This window comes from Aquarana catesbeiana, linkage group LG05, assembly GCF_042186555.1.
Source record: "Aquarana catesbeiana isolate 2022-GZ linkage group LG05, ASM4218655v1, whole genome shotgun sequence".
NCBI classification, from domain to species: domain Eukaryota; kingdom Metazoa; phylum Chordata; class Amphibia; order Anura; family Ranidae; genus Aquarana; species Aquarana catesbeiana.
Window position 1 is genome coordinate 615,012,379 of NC_133328.1, and position 23,711 is coordinate 615,036,089.

At 44.2% G+C, this 23,711-nt stretch overlaps 1 protein-coding gene across 4 annotated transcripts in view; it reads right to left on the bottom strand.

Moving 5' to 3' along the window:
* ASAP1 (ArfGAP with SH3 domain, ankyrin repeat and PH domain 1) overlaps positions 1-23,711 on the bottom strand; it is a 411,321-nt gene that overhangs the window by 265,529 nt on the left and 122,081 nt on the right. For all 4 annotated transcript variants that reach the window (XM_073632258.1, XM_073632260.1, XM_073632259.1 and 1 more), the window contains one exon: positions 19,570-19,696. In XM_073632258.1, coding sequence (XP_073488359.1) covers positions 19,570-19,696 — 127 coding nt within the window. The remainder of the gene's footprint in view (positions 1-19,569; positions 19,697-23,711) is intronic.

Below are 23,711 nucleotides of genomic sequence, written 5' to 3' on the forward strand. Positions count from 1 at the left end.
GACATTTTAAATAATTGTGCATTTCCAACCTTTTCTTTTTTTTTTTTTTAAATTCTTTTTTTATATATACATATAGATGAGTAAAACATCCATAATGTCAGAACAATAAAGAAGGGATCAATGTCCCACAGACAGTATGAACAATCCCAAGTAACATGGTAGCATAAATAGGAGATACCAACAGGAACACAATAAATTTGTGCTAAACAGGACATGAAAAAATCTCTTTTCCAGGAACTAAATGTTATGAAGGATTCACTAAAAATGTGTATTGCAGTTTTTCAAGAAAACTAATAAAACCTCCAACCGTTTCTGTTCTGGTGTCTTGCCGAGAAAGTTCCCCCGGCGGATAAGGACCACCCCCCCTCCACTGCGCAGGCGCAGCGCTTGCGCAGTAGGAACAACAAGGGGGCCACCGAGAAGAGCCGAAGCTGAACACCGGAGTCAGCTGTACACGGCGCCTGCGCACTACATTCTACCCTATGTCCACGTTAAAGCCCCACCATCCAAGTGGACACAGAGTTAGAATAATAATATGCCGAGCGCAGCGAGGCCATGCCCGAAGCGTGGCGAGCGCAGCGAGCCCGCGAGGGGCCTGTTACAAACTCTTTTTTTTAAATTAAAATAGTGTTCGCACGCAGGAGCCGTGTACAGCTGACTCAGGTGTTCAGCTTCGGCTCTTTTCGGTGGCTCCCTTGTTGTTCCTACTGCGCAAGCGCTGCGCCTGCGCAGTAGAGGGGGGTCCTTATCCGCCGAGGGGAACTTTCTCGGCAGAACACCGGCATGACTATGCCAGCTCCATATAGGACATGGTTTAAAAGAGAAGTATTGGATTGTAAAAAAAATTTAAAAAAACCACACACTCACCTAGATGGATCTAGGTGACTCTACACCAAGAACTGAGTGATCAAAGACCACGGTTTGCTTATTTCTCGGGTCCGCTCTGAGCAGAGAGAGTGGTGACCGTCACTCAGTGCCCTGTCCCTCCAGACTCCAGTCCCCATCAGACTGTGGTGGAGGTGGAAGATGCTGGCTCAAGCTCTCAACAGTGTGCTGATAGAGTGAGCCAGCTGCCGGTCAGGTATCTGGGCAGATCCAGACATTATTGTCAGTGACAGCAGACTTTGGCTCACTGTTGGCTTAATCTTGGTCACAGGAGTGCAGAACTAAGTGCACTCCTGTAAACCTCAGGAGAAGTATGACTAAAAGAGCTTTGGCCGTGCTTCTCCTTTAAGGAGTTTGCCGTGAAGCAACCCAAGTGGCTAGCAAAAAGCCCTGACCTCAAACCCTACTGAACACCTTCGAGATAAACTGGAATAAAGGTCGTGAGCCAGTTCTCATACAATATCACTACCTGATCTCACAAATGCTCTTTTGGCTAAATGGGCACAAATTGCCACAGACACTCCAAAATGTTGTAGAAGAGTGGAGGTTGTTTGTTATAGCTGCAAAGGGAGAACCAATTTCATATTAAAAGTGGAATTCCAGCCTAACACCAACTATGCTTAAAAAGGTTCCCTCCTCTCCTGCTACTTATTCTGCCTACCCCATGTAAAAAAAATATGTGTATACTTATCTTTTTTTTAATATGCTGCGGCCCAATCACGTGATCCTGTGTCAGTAAGTGGCAGCTGCAGGGAAGAGGAGGGATCACTTGTCAATGACTAGGAAATTCCAGGAGCCGTGACATCACTCATAGGCTCCCATGTCCTAGCCACTGTCAGCACTTTCTCCTCCCCACATCAGCCACCACTCACTGACACAGGAGAGTCAGAGCTGCTTGATAACATGACCAGTTAAAAAAAAGAAAAAAATAGGCAAGTACCGTATATACTTAAGTATAAGCCAAGTTTTTCAGCACATTTTTTAGGCTGAACCCCGCCACCCCCCCAGCTTATACTCGAGTGAGGGTCTTGAGTGTGCCCATCTGCAGCCGTACCTTTGATAACTAAAACAGCAGGGGTGTCTCCCGCCGTGTCACCCAGTCTGTTCGGCGGCCGTCCATTGTAACAAAGCCCTGCCTCCTCCTCGTTCGTGATAGAGGAACACTGATACAATGCTGGGAAACTGTATCAGTGTTCCGTCTATCATGGACAAGGCGGAGGCGGGGCTTTGTTACAATGGACGGATGCCGAATAGACTGCATGACACAGCGGGAGACACCCGCTGTTTTAGTTATCAAAGGTACGGCTGCAGATGGGCACAGTGAGGCTGCAGATGGGCACAGTTTATCGGTAGCTGCTGCATTTCTCACCCTCGGCTTATACTCGAGTCAATAAGTTTTCCCAGTTTTTTGTGGTAAAATTAGATGCCTCGGCTTATATTCGGGTCGGCCTATACTCGAGTATATATGGTATACCTTTTTTTTTTTTTTTGTTTTTATATAGGTTAGGCAGAATAGGTAGAAGGAGGGGGGTGGGAACATTTTTAATCATAGTTGGTGTTAGGATGTTATTTTACTTTAATGCCCATGGGTTTGCAATTGAATGTCCAACAAAGTCACATAGGTGTGATGATCAGGTGTCTACAAATATATAGTATGTATATACTGTGCAAACAACAGGAAACCATCCATGAACCACTGGCAACATGCAGAAATGTGACAAACAGTGAGAGAAGGATGTCACAATGTAAACATCGCTGCTGATCCAGGGCCATACTTGAGAAGCTGTTACAACAAAATGCAAAACAGCTGCAAACAACATGATACTCTGTTTAGCAACCTTCTGTAGAAAATGGAATTTGGTTGCACAATATGTTCTATTGCAGAAAACAAGTTATATTCAGCCTGAAAGGGGGATACGGAATCATACAATATTTTTTTCAATCTCCATAAAATTCTAAGTGACAGTACTTTACTTTACTCACCAAACACTCTGAAGGAATGGTCTTCTCAGAAAGTTGAGAAATCCTGGTGCATTTGAACCCTTGTTTACCAAGTACCTCCTTGTGTGGGTCAGATTATCTTGAATACTTTAAAATGGAGTTCCACCCAAAAATGGAACTTCCACTTTTTGGATTCCTCCCCCCCTCCGGTGTCACATTTGGCACCTTTCAGGGGGGAGGAGGGAGCAGATACCTGTCTAATACAGGTATTTGCTCCCACTTCCTGGCATAGATCACTGCGGCGCTTGCGGTGATCTATGCCACTTCCGGCGCCTCCCCCGCTGTATTCTGGGAGACACACAGGTCCCAGAACACAGCAGGGACCTGAGAGGATGCGCATGCGCAGTAGGGAGCCAGGAAGTGAATCCGCACGGCTTCACTTCCTTATTCCCTTACTGAGGATGGTGGCGGCATGGATCGGCTTTGGCTGCCGACATCGCAGGCGCCCTGGACAGGTAAGTGTCCATATATTAAATGTCAGCAGCTGCAGTATTTGTAGCTGCTGGCTTTTAATATTTTTTTTAGCGAACCTCCGCTTTAATGTGCACATTAGCTCTAACCCCCCCCCCCCCTTTTATATTTTCCAGACAATGATTTATGTTCACAAACCACCAAAGCAGAACCAAAACAAATTCAGAGCCTCCAGGTTGACTAAAAGGTTCTGTGTGTGACAAGGATGTCCCGTCCCGGCATATTGCAAAAGCCAGATAGCAAATTCCAACAGTTGCCCCATTGCCTTCGGCATGTTCTGCAGGGGGTACACTGGCACTGATTGCCAACTACCACAACTTCATCCAATGAAATACAAGAGGTAATTTCATCAAGAGCTTTGCCCCAAATGACTGTCCACAACCAATCACAAAAATAACGAGGAGTGATGTAATTGTATTCAGGCAGACTTCAAAGTGGTACTAGCCCACGGTCACACCGGGTATGATTTAAAGTGCGACTTCAACCACTACTTCTGTGAGATTTGTAACGATTTGATAAGACTTCAGTGAGAGGGGCTGAACGTGTCACATTGAGGAACAGTGACGTGAACAAAAGTTTAATTAGCAAAGGGTTAATCTTTCACTTCTTTCAGGGCTCAAGTAGTGCTGATAAGGACACAGGTATGATTTAAGGCAGTGGTCATCCATCCTGTCCTCAGGGTCCACTAACAGGCCAGGTTTGCAGGATAACTGAAATCCATCACAGGTGATATCATTGCTGCTCAGTGATTGCAGTATTCTAGTCTGTATCTCCCCAAGGTAACACATAAAACCTGGCCTGTTAGTGGGTCCTAAGGACAGGGTTGATGACCACTGATTTAAGGCACCATTTATATTATAGTCTATAGTAGTGAAATGGTGCTGAAGTCCTGAAAAAGGAATACATGAACTACTACTCAAATCGTACTCTTGAAATCGCATCTATTAAGACATTGCCATAGAAACACATTAGATGCTACTACAGGTACGATTTGTAAAGTCTGAAGTTGTACCGGTGTGAAGAAACAGAACAAATTCCACATCCTGTCATACTCTAGTTGGGATTTAAAAGCAGAACTAAACCTTCCTATACTTTAAAGCCTCTACTTGATCTGCAGTTGCCATAGTGCTGCACATTTGATTATTTATGACACCATCCATTTGATGGCTTGACAGTTCTGCTGGGAGCAAAAGCAAATGTGACAGTTATCCTTCCCAGCATGCCTTAAATTCAACGGTTTTGGGAAACTGTTAAATCGATGGGTTTAGTTCCACTTTAAGAGGTTCTCAATTTAATCACCTTATCTATGATTGTTTGCTATAGTGATGATCACTGTAACAGTATTGGTTTAAACGGTCATGAATGGTTTTCTTACATGACTCATTGTTTACTATTGAAATTAAACAAGTTCCCCAGGTGGCGGACTTTTAAGGCAAGGTAAAAAGGTATATTCTAATATGAAAAGTATTTATTGAAATATGAAAAATACACAACATTTAATAAAAAAACATGTTGAGAATAAACATTCTAGCGTTGTCATACAAATCAGAATACATATAACGGACTGTGGGAATAATGTGACCGTTCGCTCCAGCACCCAGCCCAGGACAGTCCTGGAGCGAACGGTCACATTATTCCCACAGCTGTGGCATTCGCAGACAGCCTCTCCTCTTGTTGCGTTTTTCTTACCACACAAATAGCAACGCAGCAAAGTCATTGTGTAGGGTCCTTTCCTGCTTTTCGGCCCCAGTGGGTCCTCTGGCTTCCCCTCCTCCGGGTTGTGTTGTGTGGGGGAGCATGACCAGCACATACGGGCCAGGCATTTTCCTGTTCTTGAGGTATGCCTGTATATTGAACTCTGTGGCTCAAGCAATTTGGAAACAACTCCTCTTGGCACCTCTATGCTTTTAAACAATTGTGATTTCCAGTCTATAATACTGAGTTTCTTGTTTAAACTATATCCCTGAAGAAGGATTACATTTTTCACTCCGAAACACGTTGGGTACAGGAAACACTAGTCCGTTATATGTATTCTGATTTGTATGACAACACTGGAATATTTTTTCACAACATGTTTTTTTATTAAATGTTGTGTATTTTTCATATTTCAATAAATACTTTACATATTAGAATATACCTTTTTACCATTTTGTGCCTTAAAAGTCCGCCACCTGGGGATCTTGTCTCATTTCTTGTAAACATTGGATGTGGCACAACTATATGCCCAATTGTAAACCGACTCACCCTCGCCATTGTTTACTATTGTGATGCTGTGATTGGCCCACATACATCTATCAGTACAGGGTGTTGCGATTAGCCTAGGTACAATATGATTACTGGTGACCAATCACAGATCACACATAGTAGTAAATAATGTCATGAATGGATTCCATTCATGCCTCTTGTTTACTATTCATCATGTGATCGTACAGCAATCACATGGTATCTGGGCAGCTCGTATCAGCCCAATACTGAGCACCGCAACTCGGTGGACACAGCAGTTGCAGAGCGCACCTCTGCGCAGCCCAGGGGAGGCATGAGTACGTCGCGGTGCCTGGGGGAGCAGCACCCCCAGCAGTAAATGTACCGTTGTCAGGTGGCAAGTGGTTAAAGCTTATTACATATCTATACTTCAAAGCAAACCTTTTTTTGTTTGCAATAACATGGTCTAGGCAGAGTTTATGTTGATTTACAATAGTTTTTACGTTGGTCACGTCTCAAAGATATCAGGGAGGAAGTTCTGACAATCACAGGTTGTGTCCATGGTGTGTATGTGCTGAGAGTTTAGGCCTCTATCAATCACCATCTTATATCCCACACCCATAGTGTTTAGCAACACCAGGACTTTGAGGAGGAGGGAGGGGAGTGTCATTTACCACTGTGTATACGCCCACATGTGCGACTCTATACTCCTGTTGGCTGCACACATAAGAAAAAAGAGAAAATGTAAAGCTTAGAAGGGAACTAAAACTGGAGCATGCTCAGTAGATGTGGCAATGGCTGGTTTATACATTCTCAGGCTGCAGCGGGGACACAGACAAGGAGGGAGGGACAGTGAACAGCAAGATCAACCAGGTTTTTTGCAATCTACAGAAAAAACATGCTCTAGTGGCAAAGTGAGTGTGCACACAATGTAATATAGTATGTATTGATAGTTTTAAATGATTTGGGTTTAATGACATTTTACCTTATCCCCCTTCCCCCTTTTAGACCGTGGTAATTCTTCCTCTTCTCCCCTGACTTGATATCAGTTAAGACTTTTATCACAAAGTGACCAATAGCGGAGATGGACCTTGTCCAGCACCTAGAGATGGCTTTAACATTCAGAGAAAATAGTATACAATAGTATACAAGCACATGGTTAACCTTAATTTTTTTTTTAAAAGATGAAATAGACCTGTAAAGCTCTGTATTGCTGTACAGACAAGTCAAAAGTAGGGGTTCATTTCTTAATAAAGTGAAAACCCATATGTATTGTATTTGTTGCTTTGTGGTTCCAATGGGAAAATCCATTTTTTAAAGGAATCAATAACTTGTATTAGTGAAATGGCAACTTGTCAATTGAGGAAAGGGAAAGCGAGTTCCCTCCTGCAATATTTTTCCAGGATTGACCAGATAAATTCTCAGGAGTCTTATTCTCATTGTTCAGTGCTGTCAGTTCTTTTTAATTAACAGGCTGCATTTTCAAGAACAATTGTCTAGTGTGCAAACCGATTGCCTGTTGCAAACTACTACACCAATACCCACCAATAGACACTTCCACCTCACCCAAACCAAGCACACAATACACACAAAATTCACAGCAAATTCAATACAGCACTTAGCACATATTCTTGAGGCTACACAAATATTTCCTGAAGCCTGGGATAGCAAGACCCTTGTAAATAGGAAGTCAAAAGCATTGATGTGTTTGCAAAGGCTGAAGGTTTTTTACCCGAGCCAGATGCCAATCCAGCAATGTGCACAAGAGCTGTCTCGGGTATCTGCCTCTTCATTGGATGAGGCACAGCATTGGGAGCCATTGGCTCAGTGAGGAGAGCACTGAGAGCTGATTGGAGGGAGGGGACACACTCCCTCCCCCTCCACACAGCACACAGGGTCAGATCTGAGGCTGTCAGTCAGCTGGAGGTCCCCTCCCCTGTCACCTTTTTTCTCTTGGTGTCAAAAAAAAGTGTCAGAAGTGACTCACGCTGATAGCAGAGGAACGAGGCAGGAGACAGAATTGACACTGTTTTTAATTGAGACAAGTACACATTTTAGAGGGATATGCTTTGTTCATATTTTGTGTCTGAGGTTTACAACCACTTTAAAGCGGAGTTCCATCCAAAAGTGGAACTTCCGGTGATCTGCTTCCTCCCCTCTCCAGTGCCACATTTGGCACCTTTCAGGGGGGAGGAGGTACGCGTTTATAACATGTACCCTTCCCCATGTCCCTTGGATATTCGGGCCCGCCTCCTCCTTCCCCTGCCGCCGGGCCAATTAACAAAACACAGTGCGCTTCACCTATGCACAGTAAAGGCTTCACTGCCGGTTTTTCTTATGACGAATGGCAGAAGCACCCGACAGCCGATCCAAAAGTCGGCTGTGGTGCCGACATCATGGGCTCTTTGGACAGGCAAGTCTCCATATATTAAGAGTCAGCAACTACGTTATTTGTTTTTTTTTCCCCGTCTGGAATACCGCTTTAACTACAAGTCCTATCTGCCACAACAGCAGACGGACTTGTAGCTCTAAGTGGAACACAAGTACGGTGATCACCACACTCAGAACATTGACACTTCCTCCAGCTCTCCATCTGAAGCCTGTGCCTTGGTACAGACAGACAGCTGAAGAAAGAGTTTCCAGGGGCTTGTACATTGAGCTCATGATCCACTGATCACAGCCGCAATGCTTTGCTGGCTTATAAATGCCCTTTTTTCTGCAAACAAGGGTGCATGTATTTATTTTTATTGTGGACTAAAGCTGGCCATAAACTGCAAGAACTGGCCGAGATTGGAACCATGTATGGGCAGGCTGAATGTACCCAAGTTGATCTATCGGTCAACTTGGGTACAACGCGCCTGCTGGATTTTACATGCGATTATCGCTAGTGGCTGTTATAGCTGCTAGCAATAATCACTGTCCTCTCCCGACAGGGACGGCTTCCCGTGGTTGCAGAAAATAAATTTGCTCCGTCTATGACTTAGTCTTTAAAAAATAACTTCTTTGCCCCCCTTCAATCCCTTACAAGTACCACTGAAAGTGTTTTGTTATATCGGTTTGATAAGTGAAAGAAAATAAATGTTGATCCTGACAGAAATCTTGAGAGCTGATAATATTCTGTGCCCTCTGTTTGTGCTGACTGTTATCAACTACCATTTTCCCAACTCTTTCTGTGAACTAAAGAACACCTCCCCTGTAATGTATGGATGAGGAGAGGGGGGGGGGGTGTTCTATTTCTTATGGTGACAACACGGCGTGGAGGGGAAGTGCGCTACTGGCAAGATCACCAAGTGAATATAAAGGGGGAGAAAAAAGCCTGAAAAAGAAAACGAATGCAGCCACCACATCTAAGGACTGGTAAGCTGTAAGCGCCGGTTCACATTAGAAGCGGCACGACTTGCAGGTCGCCTCACCGAGGCGACCTGCACACGACTTCTGTATAGAAGTCTATGCAAGTCGCCCCCAAAGTAGTACAGGAACCTTTCTTCTAAGTCGGAGCGACTTGCGTTGCTCCGATTAGAACGGTTCCATTGTACAGAACGGGAGGCGACTTGTCAGGCGGCTAGGTTGCCTGACAAGTCGCCCCCCGTGTGAACCGGCCTTAACACGTTCTGTTTTTTTGTTCTTGGTTTAGATACATTTTATGCAACAAATTGACCATATACAAGCTGCACAGCACATTTAGCAGAAGTTGAATACAAAGCATCTAACATGACATTCATTGAAAAAAAAAAACACAGAAAAACCCCTCCCAAGAGCCAAACCATCTAGTCAGTTTTAAAAAGTTACTATTTAGAGAGGACTGTCACACATATTGCTGCCTTCTGAACTACACAAATGCTGAGAGGAGAAGTTTCAGGAGGAGGAGTCAGTACAGGAATCACTGCTTGCAGGCAGCAAGGTACCATGGGATATGTAGTCCTTAGAAATGGAGGAGCAGCTGCTTTTTTTTAAAAGTGATTGTAAAGTCTTGTTTTTTTTTCCCCTATAAAAAAACAAACATGTTATACTTACCTGCTCTGTTGCAGTGGAGTTGCACAGAGCAGCCAGGATCTTCCTCTCCTCGGGTGCTTTTTATGTGATCCAGGCCCTCCCCTCCTTTTCAGTGCCCCCACAGCAAGCAGCTTGCTATGGGGGAACCCGAGCCCAGTCACAGCTCCCTGTGTCCATTTAGACACAGAGCCCCGGCCCCCTCTCTCTCCAGATTGGCTAGCTGACTTTGAATGACAGCAGTGGCAGCCAATGGCGCCGCTGCTGTGTCTCAGCCAATCAGGTATGGAGAATCTCGGACGGCTGAGACACTCGTAGACATCTCTGGACAGAGAGGAATCTCAGGTAAGTGTTAAGGGGGCTGCAGCACACAGAATGCTTTTTATCTTAATGCATAGAATGCATTTAGATAAAAAAACTTCTGACTTTAAAACCCCTTTAAGCAAGGTTATATTGGATAGTCAAAAATAACATTGTTTGTATTATTCATACAACGTTCATGTTAAAAAAATGAAAATGTATATGTGACCACAGATTTCTTTTTAGGGCCCATTCACAGTTATGCACGCAAGCTTGATCCATTGACATGTGTCGTGGTGCATGTATTAATGCATTTCCAAAGGGTCCTTAACATGCATCCACACACCAATTTTTTCCATTATACTACAATTCAGTGCAGGTTTTTACTCGTGTGCGTTTTAAAATGGGTATTGAAGTGCATTACAACACGCATGGTAATGTGCTGATGGTTTAAAGCCCCCACATGGATGTGCTGCAAAAGTTAAAATGCTCATTAAGTCTAAAGGGAGGAAGAGTAAAACTGTAATCATTACCTTATTCTGGCAGTCTACCTCCATCTGTGTGACAGGTCTCCCAAAAGGCTCAGGAGCTTTGAGCCGTGGTCGCATGCTGACCTCCTCACAAACAATGCAGGACATTATAGCCCTGCACTGTACAGGATGGGGGCAAGAAACTGTCTGCTGGGGCAAGGAATATGATAAGTAATAAGGACACTTCCTCCACCCCCAAGAGTTAATGAACATTTAACCGTTTTGGTGCAAGGTTTTTGTTTTTCCCCATCCTGGAGTTGGATTTTAAACATCTATGTGAAATCAAAGAAAGAAAGAAGCTTAAAGCATTTATTTATGTATTTATTTCAGGTACTTATATAGCGCCGTCAATTTACGCAGCGCTTTACATATATATTGTACATTCACATCAATCCCTACCCTCAAGGAGCTTACAATCTAAGGTCCCTAACTCACATTCATACATACTAGGGACAATTTAGACAGAATCCTATTAACCTACCGGCATGTCTTTGGAGTGTGGGAGGAAACCGGAGTACCCGGAGGAAACCCACACAGGCACAGGGAGAACATGCAAACTCCAGGCAGGTAGTGTCATGGTTGGGATTCGAAACAGCGACCCTTCTTACTGCTAGGCGAAAGTGCTAACCACTACACCACTGTGCCGCCCAAGCATAACTCCAAGCAGAGAAAAAAAAAAAACAAATTTATATTATTCATTAAAATAATCATTAAATGTATTCTTAAATGAGGCCAGTGAAGGTATCTGAATCCATCTGAATAGCTTTCCACACTCCCCTAAACTGCAAAAGAGAAAGTCAGCAGTGTGAGCTGTATTGCTCTTTGTCCAGTGCCCAGTCCACCACTGTATGTTTGCTGCTACTCCTTCACTGTCCAATCAGCAGGTTGGGGGAGGGAAGATAAAGAAAGCAGAACTTGTGCATCCGTTATTTTTAACCTTCAGATGGATAAGAACTGTTACCAGGACTTTGGAAATATATGTATGAAGTATTGCATATACTGCTTGTGGGATGCATATTCGACATACCAAGATTAATATTATTCCTGGAAGCATCCCCACAAATCAGGAAACAAAATGAAAAATGTCATGAAAATTTTCTGAGCATAACGGAATTCACCATAATTCAATTTATATTACTAAAACAAAATATCACATTTTCTCACTGTCTAAATTATAGAATTGGCATTTGTTTTATCTTCTAACAATCATCTTCAACAGCACTCTACTCTAACCTACTTCCATTTTTACATAAGGAATAATTACATATACCAATCTCTCCACCGCCACCTTCAATTAAAACCATTTCTCATTACAAGGCTACATCGCTAAGACAATTAATCATTCCATTGATTAACTAACGACTTCATAGAAACATCCACTACATTTCCTGTTAATTACAATGCAGCACCTAATTCCAGCACACAAGATTATTCGATAAGGCAAAGGGGTAAAGTACCATAATACATGGCAACCAAACAGAATTCATCTTTCAGTGAATGGACAATAGTAAACTTATACACAATAGGCTGACATAAAATGATGCACTTTGAATCGCCTGGTTCACACTTCCTATGTTTGCAGTAAGGGTCACCTGTACCACCAGCTTAAAGCTGAACTCCAAAACGTCCTTTTTCGCCAAAAACGTTTCTTCCCTATGTGACTGTAAGACTTACAGGGGGCATATATAAGACCGGTTTGAAGAGAGTGCACTGCTGACCAGTCTTCTGAACTGGAGACCAGGGACACCGAGCCCTGTGGCGGGGATCATTCATGAGGCTTCATTCAAGGACAGTCGCAATTATAAAAGAAATGCTTACAGGTTGAGTCAAGGTGAGGTGATACTATTTAAAAGTGAACAGTCCTGACTGGTGATCAGTTTTAAAGTATACCTCTCATACACCTGAGCAAATCAAAAAATAAGCATATGATGGAAAAAATAAAAAAAGATAACCTTTAGGGAAACATCACCTTATAAAAATCAACAGATCCACACAGGCAGCGGAAATTACTTGTAGGTTTCAAATTTTCCTGTCAATCTTGCCCTCCTCCACTACCCAAGCCTTCTTAGTGGTAGTGGCCCGCTCTTCTTCTACCACTCAAACCTTAGTGGTCTTAACCCTGCTCTTCTTATACGACCCAAACCTTAGTGGTCTTGACCCTGCTCTTCTGCTAGCATCAAAAGCTTCTTGGTGGTCTTGACCCTGCTCTTCTTCTACCACTCAAACCTTAGTGGTCTTAACCCTGCTCTTCTTATACGACCCAAACCTTAGTGGTCTTGACCCTGCTCTTCTGCTACCATCAAAAGCTTCTTGGTGGTCTTGACCCTGTTCTTCTGCTACCGCCAATACCTTCTTAGTGGTCTTGACCCTTCTCTTCTTCTACCACTAAAACCCTCTTAGTGGTCTTGACCCTGCCCTCATCCACCACTCAAACCATGTTAGTGTCTTGGCCTTCCCTTCTTCTACCACATTTTGTATGTTTATCTACTGAGATAGCCATTAACTGTTCAGCCAATGTATTTTTTACCATACTTTTTCAGTATGGATTGACCAGTTTTACTTTCAAGACAATCTTTCACTTTGACAATTTAAGGTACTGCATGGACTAAAAAGAAGGGGGGGTACACCCTCAAAAGCTTGGCCTGAAAATGTAACTAAGCGAAAATAAAAAAATATTATGGACAGTATTCAACTTTGTTGAGGCAACAAGGTTCTCCTGTCATAAAAAAAATATAAATTACTGATAGTCATAATCTTTTATGCATTCTCCTGCCACTGCAGTAAGCCAAGGACCCAAAACTGCCGCCAGGCCCGAACAGTGTCACAAGACCAGGAGGAGGCAGAAGGTAAACCCTGTGTAAGCTCGATATGGAGCTTACACACAGACAGGATGAAGTAACAGAGAAGATGGGAACACCGAGGAAGGTAGGCATCAGTAGATGGGAGGATTTTCCTTAAAAAAAAAAAAAAAAAGAGAACCTGTCACCTTGCCGTGAGTGGGTGAAGGGACAGTGTCTCTTTACCAGGTGTTTGCACCCAGTCCAAAGGAAAATACTAGTCACCCATATTATGAATGTTTTGCTCATATGATCACTTTGCCTAATGTTTTTACAGTAACTTCTGAAAGAATAACTTCACACACGTGAAAGATAAGCAGATTATCCCATCTAAGATTCTGACCACAGAGACTCACAGCCTGTCATAGGAAACATGTTGAACTGTACAACACAACACTCTGGATTGGGTCAAATTAAATAATTTTTAAATCACATGCTTCTTCAGGTTTTTATAAATTATTTGCACTCCCAAACCTGAAGATATTTCTAAAACTAAATACAGAGAATTGTACAATCCAACTGTAAAGCCCTTGTTCCTATTTCCACAGTTTAAAACCACTGGTCAAACCTGACTTGAGGTTTTCCACAGTGCCGCCCCCATGGTGAAACACATCCCTTCCAGATAACTTTCATAAGAGTAAAATGTGGTCACTTGGCAATGCATCAAAAGATGCAAAAGATGAAGAAGGCTGCATGTCTACATGGTGCTCAGCTGTGCACAGCCTCACTGATGTCAATGAGTTTCATTCTCAGTGATTTTCAACGTACATTGAAACAAATGAAAAAAAACTTTAAGGGCCTCGTGCATTTGTGCATATGTTTTTTTGGCCTTAAAGCACACCTGCAGGCCAAAAAACACACTCATCTCAATAAATTTCCAGCAGAGAAAGGCAATGCATGTATTCTTTATTACATGCACTACAGTGCACTGAGGAGATGTGTTTGTTTTGGCCGTGTATACATGTTGTGGTGCCATTAAAAAAAGTATGACAACACATCACAGCATGAGCACAACGACACACAGTCAAAAGTGTGAACAGGAACCAGCAACATTTGTATACAATTTATTCCAATCAGTCACCAAACTGTCTTTGGAATGAATGGCCTTCACTGCAGCTATAGAAAAGCTTCTATGACTGTTTCTACATGCTCTAGAATTAGTGTCTAATGCCACGTACACACGGTCGGACTTTTCGTCTACAAAAGTCCGACAGCCTGTCCGACAGACTTCCGGCGGACTTTCGGCGGACTTGCAGCAGACTTTCTAACGAACGGACTTGCAGCAGACTTTCTAACGAACGGACTTGCCTACACACGACCACACAAAAGTCCGACGGATTCGTACGCGATGACGTACACCGGACTAAAATAAGGAAGTTCATAGCCAGTAGCCAATAGCTGCCCTAGCATGGGTTTTTGTCCGTCGGACTAGCACACAGACGAGCGGATTTCGGGGTCCGTCGTAGTTACGACGTAAAGATTTGAAGCATGTTTCAAATCTAAAGTCCGTCGGATTTGAGGCTGAAAAAGTCTGCTTAAATAAAATAAAAATTGTTTGCGTTGCGCTTGATAATCTTATATAACGGTGCCCAAAATATCTAAATAAATATTAAACAAATAAAGAAACAAAATAAATCACTTCCTTTGTGTTATGCTAGCATATAAAACAATTAAAGTGCAATGTGCATGCATGAATAGCACCAAAATACAAATACTTAAGTGATGCCTCAAACAACATGCAATATCTTACATTTAGTGTAACATGCAAACCATTAAATAACACAAAATTGCATAAAAGTGCACTGTGCTTTGTAAACACAAAATTGCATAAAAGTGCTCTGTGCTTAGTAAACGCAGTCACTATAATCAGTGTTCAACAATCTCCATATTCTAGTGTCCTTTTAAATATCCAAAAAAAATGTGTATCCGTGTTCAACAAAATCCAAAAAAAGTCCAGTGTAGTGGATCCGTGCTGCACATCAACCGTGATTTTTTCTGGTAACACCCCAAAGTGATTGCGCTCACCTCAAAGCGTGTGACACAGTGGCTAGCTATGTCAAATCACGCTTAGTGGTCACTCACTGGGCTCTGCAGGATATAACTGATGCGATCTCCACTCACTTTGGGTTGAAAGGCTCCATAGATATCCACTCATAGAATAAAGAGAGAATTCTCCTGGTGCTGTTGTGCACCAGACAATATAACGCTCTATAAAACCGCTGGTTTGTATGCCGCAGGGTAAGTATTTTTCTCCCTATTCAGCTGTGTGCTTCCTCGTCCGTCCTGGCCCCTCCCCTACGCGTGTTCGGCACAGGGTCACGTGCCTTCATCAGGATCGTGCCATCCCCCTGATGAAGGCACGTGACCCTGTGCCGAACACACGTAGGGGAGGGGCCAGGACGGACGAGGAAGCACACAGCTGAATAGGGAGAAAAATACTTACCCTGCGGCATACAAACCAGCGGTTTTATAGAGCGTTATATTGTCTGGTGCACAACAGCACCAGGAGAATTCTCTCTTTATTCTATGAGTGGATATCTATGGAGCCTTTCAACCCAAAGTGAGTGGAGATCGCATCAGTTATATCCTGCAGAGCCCAATGAGTGGCCACTAAGCGTGATTTGACATAGCTAGCCACTGTGTCACACGCTTTGAGGTGAGCGCAATCACTTTGGGGGGTTACCAGAAAAAATCACGGTTGATGTGCAGCACGGATCCACTACACTGGACTTTTTTTGGATTTTGTTGAACACGGATACACATTTTTTTTGGATATTTAAAAGGACACTAGAATATGGAGATTGTTGAACACTGATTATAGTGACTGCGTTTACTAAGCACAGAGCACTTTTATGCAATTTTGTGTTTACAAAGCACAGTGCACTTTTATGCAATTTTGTGTTATTTAATGGTTTGCATGTTACACTAAATGTAAGATATTGCATGTTGTTTGAGGCATCACTTAAGTATTTGTATTTTGGTGCTATTCATGCATGCACATTGCACTTTAATTGTTTTATATGCTAGCATAACACAAAGGAAGTGATTTATTTTGTTTCTTTATTTGTTTAATATTTATTTAGATATTTTGGGCACCGTTATATAAGATTATCAAGCGCAACGCAAACAATTTTTATTTTATTTTATCTTGCACGACTATGAACGCGTGAACTGCGTTTGCGGCTAGATATCTATATAATTATATACACTCTTTATTTTTTCACGCTTTGTATTATTCTACACATTTAGCAGTGGATGATTGTGGCTCACAAGATTATCCTCAAAGTCTGCTTAAAGTCCGGAGAAGCCCACACACGATCGGATTACCAGCCAGCTTTAGTCCGTCGGCGTCCGTTGGACTTTTGTAGACGAAAAGTCCGACCGTGTGTACGCGGCATAAGACACAGACATATTTGTACTCCGTTGGTTCACACTGGTGTGATTTGACATGTCAAATTGGCAGCAATGGCACTGTCCTAAATTGGTGCAATGCTGCATTTGCGGCGCCGCACCAATTTCAAAAAGTAGTTTCTGCACTACTTTTTGCGATTTCAGCTTGCGATTTCCATTGACATCTGTGCAGAAACACAGATGTCTGTGTAATCACCCCCGAAATCGGGACTGACATGCGGGAGTGAAATTGTGCAAGTTCAGCTGAGCTTGCACGGCTTCATTCCCGCAGCTCAGTGTGAACCTGGGCTTAAATGTATTTTATAGAACCTTATTTTATTTCAAAAAAGCATCTAACCAAAGCAACATTCTATATGCAAAACCTCATTCAAATAAAAAGTAAGAAATATAAAAAAAGTATTGATCAGATAATAAATTGTGTGCACACCTTAAAAAGGAAAACGGTCAGATCATCTGTTATCTGTCTCAACTGAGGTTTTATCTAGCACTGGAGGAAGCTGTGACAGCACTACACCGCTATGTCTAGGCACTGCACTACTTGGTTACATCCAGGCACTGCACTACATGGTTACATCCAGGCACCGCACTACATGGTTACATCCAGGCACTGCACTACATGGTTACATCCAGGCACTGCACTACATGGTTACATCCAGGCACTGCACTACATGGTTACATCCAGGCACTGCAAGACACTGCTACACCCAAGCACATGACTATGCAAGAAGCTACAACAGCTGTACACTGCCCTGAAACTAGCAGCAGTTTCAAGAACCAGATGTACAATCTCCAGATCTGTCTAAAACAGTGGTTGTAAACTTATGAGCTAAAGGGGGCCTCGAATGAGGCTCCTGACATCACCAAAGGGCCACACATAGGGGTAGATTTACCCTAGTGCACTCAGAATCTGGTGCAGCTGTGCATGGTAGCCAATCAGCTTCTAGCTTCAGCTTGCTCAATTCAGCCTTGGCAAGAAAACCTGGAAGCGGATTGGTTTCTATGCAGAGTTGCACCAGATTTTGCACTTTCCAGCTTTAGTAAATAACCCCCACTATGTTCAATATACGTAATGCTTGAGATGACAATCAGAACTGCAGACCTAATAGAGGAAATGAGGGTCAGAGAGTGTGGAAATGCTAAATATTTGGCTGGGGATATTCTGCAGAAGACAAAACCAAACAGGGAACATCTTAAAATGAGTAGAGATCAATGCTATTACCCTAATCAATGTTCCCACTACAGATTGCTGAGGTCTGAGGCCTGCACATCATATACCAAAGGGTGGCAGGTTGAGCACCAGGGGCCTAGAAGCTAGGACAGAGAGCTAGCAAACAATCACAGATTTCCCTTTAAAGGCCAGGTATTTCTGCTTTGTATGGTTGCTGGAAGTTGAATCACATGTACATTTTTTTAAATCTCTTGGGGACTCCAGTGGTGAGATCTCCTTACCAGAATTTTAGTACTGTCCAATTGCTGAGGCTCTTGCAAAGCCAAACAAAAGTGTCAAACAAACCAATGGCAGATTCAGCTCGCCAGCAACCACCCAAAACTGCAATAACAGTGTTTTAACATAAGTTGGCCTTTAAAAAGAACCTGTTGGGATAAACATATGCTGAGCCATTAATAGTTAATGGCCACGTTGGATTGGCAGTTCTGCTGCTGGGGATATGAATTACCTTGCTGAGGAAACCTCTTCCCTTACAGGAGGTATCTAAAGCTGGCCTAGAACGCTGGCACCCCAGATGTTTTGGAATGATGCTCAACTACACTGCAGAGTGCATGAGCATCATGGGAAATGTAGTTCCAAAACATCTGGGGTGCCAAGGTTCACCATCACTGATCTATGGCCTGCCTTAGGTGTGCAGTGTCAAACACCTGACTGCACAGTAATGCCCCGTACACACGATCGGACATTCCTACAACAAAATCCATGGATTTTTTCTGACGGATGTTGGCTCAAACTTGTCTTGCACACACACACACGGTCACACAAATCTTGTCAGAAATTCCAAATGTCAAGAACGCGGTGATGTACAACACGTACAACGAGCCGAGAACAATGAAGTTCAATAGCCAGTGCGGCTCTTCTGCTTGATTCCGAGCATGCGTGGAACTTTGTGCGTCGGAATTGTGTACACACGATCGGAATTTCCGACAACGGATTTTGTTGTCAGAAAATTTGAGATCCAGATCTCAAACCTTGTGTGACAGAAAATCAGATGGAAAATGGAATTTCTGTCAAAAAGCTCCCATCGAACATTTTCCGTCGGAGAATCCAACTGTGTTTACGGGGCATAACTGTCAGACTTCAGTTTCCCTCGGAACCCCCGATACTCCAGGATCACGGTCAGGCTCAGATAAACTAGGTAAGCTACAAAAGGGGCAAATAAAATTATTTCACAAGTGCAATTATAACTAAAGGAATTCAAAGCAATGTAAAGGCTGGATATGGTAACTAATTCTCCTCCGGGGTAGATTGTGCATCTGGATAACAAGCCAGCTTCTATCATGGTCAGCAACAAACATTGAACTTTCTGAATGCATCCATCCCAGTGCATGGAAGAGCTAAGATGCATTCAGTAGACTCATATGAGCCAGGGTGTAATGCCGACTACGTTGCTAAGCCAATCTGACACACAGTGCGTGCAGGCTCCCTTAATGCATGCAAAACTACTCATCACATTTGTGTATGCTCATTAGATCTGCAGCATAAAAATGTAAAACCAACAATAAAAACATAACATGGAGCTGCAATTCTGCCAAGCACTTGGTCATATAAAATATTAAAAGTGGTCAGTCTGGTCTCATTCACTGTAAATGTAAAGAAATTAAAAAAACAGGTAGCTGATATAAAGCACAGACCCTCCACAGCATCCATGGAGCACCATTCCCCCCCCCCCCCATCAATCTAACACAGTACGTGCCCTGGGTATTGTGCTTACCTCTTCCAGCACGTTAATGGAGTTCCTGCAGCTCTGCAGTCTGGTGGTGAAGCTGGACGTGGTCGGGGAATTGTAATCCTCTGTGGTCTCGGAAATAAACTCTGACACCGAGATTTGATCCGGCATCCTAGCCATGGGGACACAAAAAAAACACAAGCAGATGAAAAAAAATGAGGGGAGAGACACACAGAGTGAGAGGAGAAGGGCTAGGGGAGGGGGGCGGGGTGGCAAGCAAGCACTCGACAACATACTGTACACAGCAAAATCTGGGAACAGGAGAGGGAGGACAAATCCAGCACAGACAATGACTGAAAACAAAAATGCTTGTTCTTTATTAAATGGCTGAGATGGAAAAAAAATAAATACGGTAAATAAAAGCATTTTTTTTTTTTTTGTATGCTTGTCAATAAAGATGGCAACAGCATTGAATGCAACATGAGCACAAAAGAGCTGAAATTACACAATGGAGCAAACTGCAACAAAGAGCATAGAACTTACAAAAGGCCTAAATGACTGCATTCAATTCCTGCACATCATTAGGGAACTCTGGCTATCGTAAAACGCATGCTTTAGCGATCTCTATGCTAAGATTTATCATTAAAGAACGCAGTTTTGTTTTTTTTTTGTTTTTCTGGTGAGGCTGCTGAGCTGGAAGCACGGCTAAGACAGATAAAAGGTCAGGACACTGTTTGGAGTAGATTGAAGCAGAAAGAGATTTTGATGGCATTTGGGGTCAGCCATGATAAAACCACAATCGTGATCAGCCATGAGACACCCCCCCCCCCTGCCTAGGGGTGGGGGCAGAGTCACCGAACGCACTGCTGTGACAGCACAAGGATGAAGTAATCGTTTTTGCCTTCACCCCCATCTACAGGGATCTCACGTACGCTGGTCAGATCGACTGCAGAGAGGGAAGCGATTATCAAAGTTTGCATAACAAGAGGCGCTCGATGAATAATAGAAGTGGATGCTGAGCATAACCATATGTGCACCTCAAATATGTCATCGTGACAGCAACAGAGGGAACAAAATAACCCAGTAATAAAAGGAAGAACCCACACCCCATTCAATGCACAGATGTGATGCACGTCATCTGAAAACACAAGAGGAACGAAAAAGATCAAAAGGATGCCACACACACACACACACGCAAGAAAGAATATCTTCAGGCCTGATGGCATTTGTAGTTCGGCAGTAGCTGATTGGCCACAATTTACAGCCTTAAAAGGAAACCCGTTGTGAGGGTAATGCCGCGTACACACGGTCGGACTTTCCAGCATACTTGGTCCGGCGGACCAGAGTGTGCCGGACAATCCGCCCGTGTGTAGGCGCCGGCGGACTTTTCCGGCGGACTTTTTCCCAAAAGCCCGCCGGACCTAGATTTGAAACAAGTTTTAAATCTTTCCGTCGGACTCAGTTTCTGGCGGACAGTCCGCTCGTCTGTGTGCTGGTCCGACGGAAAGCCCGCTCGTGTGTATGCTGGTCCAACGGACCAGATACGACGAAAGGGCAGGGTATTGCATCTCACGCTCACTGCAATAGGAAAAACAAATTTTCCTATTGCGGCGAGCGGGGGGCATGCCAGGCACTTAGGTCTGATATGGATTATAAAGGGGAACCCCCTACGCCAAAAAAACGGCGTAGGGTCCCCCCTAAAATCCATACCAGACCCCGATTCGAGCACGCAGCCTGGCCGGTCAGGAAAGGGGGTGGGGACGAGCGAGCGCCCCCCCCCCCCCCCTCCTGAACCGTACCAGGCCGCATGCCCTCAACATGGGGGGGGTGGGTGCTTTGGGGGAGGGGGGCGCCATGCCGTCCCCACCCCCTTTCCTGACCGGCCAGGCTGCGTGCTCGGATCGGGGTCTGGTATGGATTTTAGGGGGGACCCTACGCCGTTTTTTCGGCGTAGGGGGTTCCCCTTTATAATCCATACCAGACCTAAGGGCCTGGCATGCCCCGCGACGGGGCTCGCAAGGTGTCAATCTCGCCGATAAAAGCGGCAAGATTGACATCCTTTTCTAGTCCCGTCGCACCTGAGTCACGTTCAAAATAAACGGACTTGTCCGTGTGTGGGCAAGTTCGTTCATTCTGAAAGTCCGTAACTCCGGCGAAAGTCCGTCGGAAAAACGGGCGGACTTAGCCCGCCGCAAAGTCCGGTCGTGTGTGGGCAAGTCCGTCCGTTTTAAAGTCTGGCGCACCTGGCGGACAAAGTCCGTCGGAAAGTGTGCCGGACCAAGTAGGACAGAAAGTCCGACCGTGTGTACGCAGCATAAGATGTGGGTTGCCCTTGTTGAGCTCTTTTCTGGTTGCCTGGCTGTTTTAGTAGGTTTGCAGCAGCTGATGTTAGAAATAGTAAGAGAAAGATCATAGCAAAATCTGTTTAGTTCTTCTAGGTCAGCGAGGCCCAAATCACACTTCCAATCCTGTCACTGGCGATAACTCAGCAGCAACAGATCCACTTTACAGGACAGGGAAATACTCACCCTGCTTCCATGGTGTCCCTTTCCTTGTCCACTGAATGAATGGGACATCACTCTGCCTTTCTGGTGAATGACACAGTCAATGACGAAGCGATGCCCTGTGGAAGAAGGTGCATATTTTCACTGCACTTTTCAGCAATCCTGTCCTGTGACAAGGGTCCGACTCAGAATGTACTGAAGCAGAGGATTAGGATGACAGCCAGAAATTCCAGAAGGAGGTCTGCAGAGACAGTATCGGGTGCATCGCCACTCACATCATCCATCCTGGAGCTCCTACACATTTCCTCCATTATTATCTATAGTGCTGTACTATGCAACATTTGATTCTACTGAAGTTACATAGTAACATAGTTAGTAAGGTTGAATAAAGACACCGGCCCATTCAGTTCAACCTGAGCGAGTTTGTGTGCGTGTCTACAGTTATCCATATCCCTATACATTGGGTCTCATTAAAGTGGAGGTCCGCCGAAATTTTTTTTTTTTTTAAAAAGTCAGCAGCTACAAATACTGCAGCTCCTGACTTTTAAAATAAGGACGCTTACCTGTCCAGGGCGTCCGCGATGTCAGCACCCGAGGCCGAACCGCCATCTTCGGTAAGGGAATCAGGAAGTGGAGCCTGGCGGCTTCACCTCCTGGTTCCCTACTGCGCATGCGCGAGTTGCGCTGCGCTATCCGAATGGTCCCTGTTGTCTCTAGGACCTGTGTGTCTCCCAGCCGATAGTGAGGGGGACAGGAAGTGGCGTAGACACCCCACCCCCCCCCCCCCCGCGCGGGAGTCTATGCCCGGAAGTAGGTGCAAATACCTGTATTATACAGGTATCTGCACCCCCCTCCCCCCGTGACACTGGAGGGGGGGAGGGTTCCGAAAGCGGAAGTTCCATTTTTGTGTGGAACTCCGCTTTAAGATGCTCATCTATTATATTATTATTTATTTTTAAAAGGTATCCATATAGCGTCGTCAATTTTTACGCAGCGCTCCACATATACATCGCACACTCACGTCAGTCCCTACCCTCAAGGAGCCCACAATCCAAGATCCCCAACTCACATTCATATATCAGGGCCAATTTTTGACAGAAGCCAATTAACCTACCAGCATGTCTTTGGAGTGTGGGAGGAAACCGGAGTACCCGGAGGAAACCCACGCAGGCACAGGGAGAACATGCAAACTCCAGGCAGGAAGTGTCATGGTTGGGATCCGAAACCAGCGACACTTTTTACTGCTAGGCGAGAGTGCTACCCACTACACCACTGTGCCGCCCATAGTCTAGGTTCCTCTCATGGTCCTCCCTGCTTATCACACTGATGCATCAAAAGAGTGCACAACAGTAGGCTGGGTCAGGTGCCAACTCCCTAGTTAAAGCGATATTAAACCCCAAACCAAAAATTCTCATATTGCAGCTTACTAATCGTTAGATGTGGTGGTTGCATTCGTTTTCTTTGGATTTTTCCTTCTGTTTTCACTTGGTGATCTGGCCAGTAACACACCTCCTGTATTAGTGAGACACAACTCTGGAGGAATAAAGCACAGGAGGTACAGCAGCACTGTCAGTCTGAGGGGAGGGGAGAGTTAGATGTACTAGATCAGGGGGTGCCCAACCACTGGCCCTCTGATGTGGCCTGAGACTTCCTGCTCTGGGATGGCGGGTCGGCACGCCCAGA